General features: G+C 35.2%; 1 protein-coding gene across 1 annotated transcript; it reads right to left on the bottom strand.

Moving 5' to 3' along the window:
• Window positions 1-866: 866 nt before the first annotated feature.
• Window positions 867-3,998, bottom strand: LOC120005295 (probable prefoldin subunit 1). The gene is made up of 6 exons (XM_038854855.1): window positions 3,882-3,998; window positions 3,726-3,779; window positions 2,102-2,207; window positions 1,886-1,892; window positions 1,681-1,765; window positions 867-1,133 (listed from the first exon to the last, which is right to left on the bottom strand). Exons 1-6 carry the CDS (start codon window positions 3,903-3,905, stop codon window positions 1,020-1,022), a joined length of 390 nt encoding a protein of 129 aa, XP_038710783.1. The 5' UTR covers window positions 3,906-3,998; the 3' UTR covers window positions 867-1,019.
• Between the last annotated feature and the right edge of the window lie 3,480 nt (window positions 3,999-7,478).

Here is a 7,478-nt window from a genome sequence, read left to right as displayed (position 1 = left end):
GCAGTGGCGGAGATAGGCACTCAATTTTTTTAAAAAAAAAATTAATATATGTAATAGTTTATTTATTATTTGTCAAATTGTAATATGTTTGTTTTTATGACTATGATTATTTGGGTTATTTTAACTAATATCATTTTGTTCGCTTAGTAGGTTATTTTGGTATGTAATTGTTTATCATTATAGAAAGTGTGACCCCAATGACAATGCATCCCAACTCCGCCACTGCATGGGTGAGCCTCACAATTGTTCATGAATGACAGAAGAAGCAAGTATTGATAATTGATTCCATGACAAGTCAGCATTGGTCGCCATACAAACAATTGAAAAAACTTGACACTTGCTATGGCTTGTAGGTTTCTCCATCAATGGATATTGCATGCTTATACTATATGTCATAGGAGAATGACAGACAAACAGACAGACAGAGAGCGCCACATGAATGCATTTGCGTGAGAAATTAAGATATATATCAATTCAATGCTCTTATTCATAAAATTAATACATTACGACCTTGCATAAACAGCATTGGCTTCTGCTGTGATATTCTACCTTAATTTTGCCTCACACATTAGTAACACAAAACATTAACTTCTTCTTCTTGTTTGTTGCGTGTAATTAAGCTTTAAAATTACACACACTTTGCATTGTTCCATATGCATTGATCATCCAACCCCAATTTTTATATTTTTCTTAAAAATCATCAAAGTATTTTATTAATTCACAAATGTTAGAAGACTCATATCATATACATGTATCAAAATTTCCATGAATGATATTTTTTTTTCTTCTTTCAATTTTAGTTTAGACTGAGTTTCTACATTAACCCGTGAGTAAGGCCATCCACAGCAGAAGCGGGATTCAATACATAACATGAAACATGATTCAATACATAACAAAAACATGTCATCATGTAATTGAAAGCATGATTCAATACATAACATGAAAGTTACAATACTAGTCCTAAACAGAATATTAGAACAGTTCATGCAGATAGAACTTTGCTAGAAATATTAAGATTTTTACGCTACAGTCATGGACATGATCTGACGGGCGAGAGTTGGATCTTGCTGCAAAAGCTCCCTCAAGTTGTTTTCGACCTCTGCTTTCTGCTTTTCCACGTATTCCTTTGAGGTCTGTCCAGGGCATACATTGTCAGTCTGTTTTCACTCAACTATCGCAAGAACAACCTTGGAAATATAGTTAATGAGACCTAGGACTGCAAGTAAAAACTTAACAAGCAAAAGAAGCAAACGAGAGGCACAACAAAGACGAGCAATCTGGGCATATTTAGCACAATTTCATACTTTTACTTCACATAACTAGTGACCTCAGGAGTCAGCAAACCATGGCTTGTGGTGTACGTCAGCCATGCCAACATGCATTAACAATTGAAACTGTTACAGTTAGCCAACCTGTTAATATTAATAAAATGTACACCAATAATCCTTAAAAAAAATCAGTAAAGATCTTCTTATATATATATATATCATCATTTTTCACAAAATTATGAAAACAGCCATGACTGTAAAAGTGTAAAGTACTGAATCAAAACATACAGTACACAAAAGTCCAACAATAAAAACAAACCTGACCAACAATAAAAACATACAGTACACTAAAAACATATAAATGAATCAACTAACATAATTTGTCCAACAATAAAGTGGACAAGAGATATACCTGCAATGACGCCAATGCACTTTCACTATCATTGAGCTTCTGCTCTTGTTCACCAATTAAAACTGACTTGGGCTCCAAAACAAACCTGACCAACAAAGAGAGAGAGAGAGAGAGAGAAATTCATTAGGTTTTGCCATCTGCATCCCAGGTAGTTCTTTGATCCAATCTAGTCCACCAAAATTCACAAAAGTCTTGCAATACTTACGTTCTCCCTGAAAAATGACAGAGATGAATGTCAGATCAGGGACTTATTTCCCCAATTTAGCCGCAAACGTTAAGAAGCAAAAGTGCCGGTGCATATGTTGTTTGGAATTAACAGAGTACTAGAAAAAACATTGCTAAATAACAGAGCTGAGAGATTTATTTTCTTAAAGATCAGAGCTGCATTCTCTATTGACTGCTAAATTTTAGCCATACATACCAATAGCTTTGTATGTATTTGTGTCTTCAGGTACTTGGCGTAATTCCTCCAATGTTAAGAAAGCACGCTTCTTTTCTCCCTCTTTGATCCTTATCTGATTCACCACCTGAAAGCGACAGCATTGCTGATGTCAGTTCATATTGTCCGACAAATATCTATACACATGCTTTCAGTTTATACAGTATATACATTGCTGATATAACTATATAAGCATTGCCTACCAAAAACAAGAGAGCATTAGTCAAGAGTTAATTATTATGGAAAAAAAAAATTATGCAACTGATCTAACATGACCAGAGAAGGTAAGCACTAGATTATAGGACCCCGTAAAAAGTCCTGTTTGCATTTTGGTAGCATATGTGAATAAAGTATCAGATCCATCTCATCTAAGACTAGTGGACATGAGAATTAGAGAGTTGGCAACAACTGGTGATTGCCACATCTCTAATGACAACTATTTACAGGAGGCAGGAGCTCTTAAAAACATGAATAGACCAAGAGTACTACTTAATTTCCCCTTCTTAATCTTTATTGGCTTTCAACAAACTCGGCACTCAAGGTGCACAACCTGCTTCAGTTTTAGCTTGACAAAAGGGATTTAAATTCAACTTTTGAATCACCGTGAATCAAATCCCACGAGTTCCTTACAGCATGGTAGCTACGCATATCTATATTCAATCAATCATTCTAAAACTCTATTGGTGATTATGCTGGTAAACTGTAAAAGGTCCATAGCCCAGAGGAAGGTCTGGCAATAAAAACGTCTTAGAGTATGCATTCAATTAAGGTTGCCAACCCAAAAAAACTTGTTCTCAAAGGTTTTGAAGATAATTGTATATTTATATTTATGTAAGGTTGGAAGCAATTCAGTGATAATTTTGTTGTATTAGTCCTTAAGTAAAGCAATTCAATTTATTGCAACATCTGCACTAATTCTATCATTAACATACGTAATTTCTCTTCTACGTGATAGTTTCTCATTCACCTAAGAAATTTTAGATAATTTTGAAACTTTTGTTGCTTGTCTTGGACATGATCCTATGAATGAAAGAACAAGGAAACTACAAGTCTACCTCTTGCTGTTTATAACTAAAAGCATAAGAGTAAGCACCCTCTGCAAATATCATGTAAATGGAACAAAGATTGGCCCCATATGAATTCTGTAACAAGGGGTCACATGGTTACTAAGCCGGTCTAAACAGACACTGTTAAGTATAACAAAGTGTAGCATAGATCATGAACTCCGGAAGCAAATAGTTATACTCTTCATAAAAGGCTACTCCAAACTGTAAACATAAGATATTTTTCCTAAGAGAAGTCAAGTTAATAGTTTAAAATAAAAAAAAATTCAGCCGCATTATCATATAAATGAATTTCCATCTCCCAGAGAATCATAGCAAGAACTGTAACTACTACAAATTAAGAAATAAGTAAGTCTCTATAACAAAAGAAACGTATTCTATATGAATCTGCATATTACACAAAATAACAAATACAAAATTAACCTCCACAGACAAGAACAGGGAGAACAACAACGACAAAAGCAAGAACAATCAGAAATTATAACTCAAACAGCAGACAAAAATAAATATTGATGAAAGAAAATTATTATAATCAACAAAACCTGTTTCAGCTTGCCAGTGGCTTCGATCATGCGACCTTGGATCTCCAAAAATGCCTGTCAATAACCCAAAAAAAACCGTCAGACCAGAATCCAAAATACTGCGGAAGATTCGTGCCGGATTTTGGGAGAGCATAGAAATATATAGTTGCTACTCACGGATCTGGTAGCTTCGTCGGCCATTGCGGAAGATGCTGCACGGGTGAATCGGTCGGTGACTATTCGAATCAAAAGCTTGATGGGGGCTGGGCTGGGCTACGATCACATTTGTAGTCGCTCACAATCACCAGTATAGCCGGTAACCCTTTTCTCTTTTGTTGGGTTTGGGCTTGGGCCTTCGGGTTCTTGGGCCATTTGGTTTTGAGTTTATTGGATTGGTTTGTAAAAGTGGTAACATACAATGTAATATATTTTGTGTCTAAAAAATAGGAAAAACATGTCATTTTCAGTTGATAACCCTTTTTTTTATTCGAGTTACCCAGTTATTGAGTTGGACGCATAAGATCCAAGTGAATTCATGGGTTTCACATGTGTTATATAAAATTCTATGTGTACAACTCATCAACCAAGATAACTAAGATATCAGTTGCTGAGATCGCTATCATAACTAAACTTTAAATAACTAAGATTAACCCTCATGCACAATTGCTGGGAGGAGTAAATATTTATATTTTGTATTCTTAGTGAGCCAACATGTATTATTCTAATACTCTTTCTCACTTGTTGGCTGAACTTTGCCTCTTTTGGGAGGCCCAATGAGTGCTATATTATTTACTTTTTTTTTTTTAAATCGAGTGGAGATAGGTTTTGTACGTAGAATCTTGTTGCTAGGCTAAAGTTTACTAGGGTGTGAAATGCCAATTCTTTTAAAGCTCGAACTTGTGGAAGGGGTGAATCTTTTATGTTATATAATCTTAGTGGGTTAATATAATTATTCTAACATAAAACTAGTGATTGTTTTTTTTGAGAAATGCTAAATGTTTATAATTTTGTTGTTTATAACCTTACATAATCGATGTGACAAACCAACTAAACATGCCACATAAATTATAAAATTTTAAAAAAATTAATAAAATTTCCACTTCTCTCTCCTCGAAGATTTTATTTTTTTTCTTCATAAACCCTATTATGGGTGAAAGCCCAGACGCTTCCAAAAAGTATCAGAATATGGATCAAGCATTAGAAACAGCTGCAATAATCTCAAGTCAAATGTACACTGTAATAGTCAAAGTTGAAGTCCTATTTTTATTTAGTCAAACTATTAGAATCAGTAATAAGTCAAATGTACACTGTAAATCTGAAAATAATAATCAAAGTCAAAGGACTACAGTCTATAAACACGTTTTCGAAGATTTTTATTTTAGAATGCTTTTTCGGTTCTCGTAAAAGGATTAAATCTCATGCATCTCATATTGTCATTTGTAATTGATTTGGCTGCTATGCTCACTCATGTAGTCATGTGTTATTTAGGAAGGAAACTAATGGGATTGGTAGTCTTAAATTTATCTTATTAAGACAGAAAAAAAAAAGTGTTGGAAACCAATATATTTTGGGATGTGCTGAGCCAATAATCCAAATTAAGTAATGTCGGATAAGACCTTCGACAATCTTGTAAAAATCACATTGGAAGTAAACTTCAAAGCTACACCGTGTGATGTTGGTTTGGGAAGCTCAGACGGTCAAATTAGTTGATGGTGGCGGGATTTGCAATGAGAGAAATAAGAGAGTTTGGAGAGTGATGAGAACCAAGGGAGATTGTTAAAGAATGCTTATAATCGAACTCGTAGGTTGAAGATGAAAGAGAAGCATGGGCAAAATATTCGTGATGAAGGTGGTTCAATTCGGGGACTATGCAGCCTGGCATGCAAAAGACTATGCAAAAGGCTGGAGTCAACCCTGTAAAAATCACATCAAAAGTCAACCTTGAAGCTCCTACGGTCAAGTTAGTTGACGGTGGAGGGATTTGCAGTGAGAGATAAAAGAAGAGAGTTTAGAGAGTGACGAGAACCAAGGGAGATTGCTAAAGAATGTTTATAATCGAGCTCGTAGGTTGAAGATGAAAGAGAAACGTGGGCAAAATATTCATGATGAAGGTGATTCAATTCGGGGACTGTGCAGCCTGGCATGCAAAAGACTGGAGTCATCAACGTCGATGCCACGTCAGCAGAGGACCAGGCCGAGTTTGGTCAACATGAAACAATTAGTGAAGGAGTTGCCTATGATTAGGAGCTTGTTAGTTTATTACCTTACTTGTTTTACGTAATTAGATTCCGTTATATTCGCGAGTTGTTAGGAGTCAAATTAGTTTTGCAATAGCTTAAGTATTTCTATTTCTAGTTGATTTCGGTGACTATGGTAATGACTATATAAGTCAGCATATCAAGTCTAGAAGGTTATCATATTACTAATAAAAAAAACTCTGAGATCATCTCAATCTGTTCTTGTTCTTTACCTGTGTTGAGATCAAGAATTTAATAGAGTGAGAGGGAGCATAATACCTCCAAAGTTGGATATTTCGTGTGGTAGGGACCCCGAGTATTTATAGGCTCATTGAATGCATGTAATGGATACGTGAGCAATGAGTCCATGGAAAACACTAGGCTTGACGTATGTGAGTTGATGAGAGAGCTTCTTAGGCCGTGGGCCCTTGATTGGGTAATAGAGGTCATGGGCCTCTGTTGAGTTGACTATGACCTAGGTCATGGGCCATAAGTCGATTGTGAGGCTCACGTGGGCCTTTGCTGAGGAGATAGCCGAAGCTGTGGGCCTATATGGGCTCGACTATGATAGGGTTGTAAAAACTAAACCAAACCAAACCGTAATCCCATAATTATTACATGTATTATTTTATTGCTTATATATATAGTAGTATATATCTGTCAGTGACTTAGGTGTTGTAGACTACAGTTGTACTAATATAGCAATATCATAATATTAGTTTACTATAGGCTAGCGAGTGTTGTAGACTACAGGTGTACTAATCTAGTAATATTATATTATTAGTTTACTATAGGCTATCATATCGTTTTGTCTTGTACTCATTTTGATGGCTCAATTCGGTTTAAGCGGAACCGAAATCGAACTATTCGGTTTGGTTTATTTCGATTTCTATATGTTAAACGGTCTGACCCTATTTATTTAAATATGAAACCGAAAATATTCGGTTTGACTAAAACCAAACCACCGAACTTCCATCCCTAGACTATGAGGCTCGCGTGGACCTTTGTTGAGGAGATCACATGGGTCATTGGCCTATGGGCTCACCTATGAGGCTCACATAAACCTTTGTTGAACCGATAGCCTTATGGGCATGTAGACTCGATTGAATGCAATTGAGGTTGTTAGGTGTTTTTATTAGATTTAGTTACCATAAGAGACCATAATTTTTTGGAACTGCACTACCATCGAAGTATAGACTGATTTCTATGGGTTTTTTTTTTTTTACGAGTTTTCTAAAGGTTCATTGGGGTAAAAAGTCTAGAGCGATCTTTTACAGATCAAGATGTTACTATTGCGAATGCATTAGAATTAGTCATGAAAGAAACATATCATAGATTGTGCAAATGCAATAAATCATTTAGTTTATTATATAAATGAGATTTTGAGTGACAATATTGAAGAGAATAAGTTGGAAAATGAATGACATTGCGAAATTAGATTTACCCATCAAGATTTAATTACCTAAGAAAATAAGTGATGTGATTTTTTTTTGGAAAATAATTGAAACCCAAACATTTCATTTTATGATAGCAAACC

The sequence above is a fragment of the Tripterygium wilfordii genome, chromosome 9 (assembly GCF_013401445.1).
Source record: "Tripterygium wilfordii isolate XIE 37 chromosome 9, ASM1340144v1, whole genome shotgun sequence".
Lineage (NCBI taxonomy): Eukaryota > Viridiplantae > Streptophyta > Magnoliopsida > Celastrales > Celastraceae > Tripterygium > Tripterygium wilfordii.
Note: the sequence above shows the minus strand (reverse complement) of the source record. Positions and strands in the feature narration are given on the sequence as shown.

Coding starts and splice junctions, on each gene's coding strand:
- LOC120005295 (XM_038854855.1), bottom strand. CDS start 3,905: ATGGCCGACGAAGCTACCAGATCC. Junction 3,780..3,881: donor CCGACGAAGCTACCAGATCC/GTGAGTAGCAAC, acceptor GGTTATTGACAG/GCATTTTTGGAGATCCAAGG. Junction 2,208..3,725: donor CCACTGGCAAGCTGAAACAG/GTTTTGTTGATT, acceptor TGTCGCTTTCAG/GTGGTGAATCAGATAAGGAT.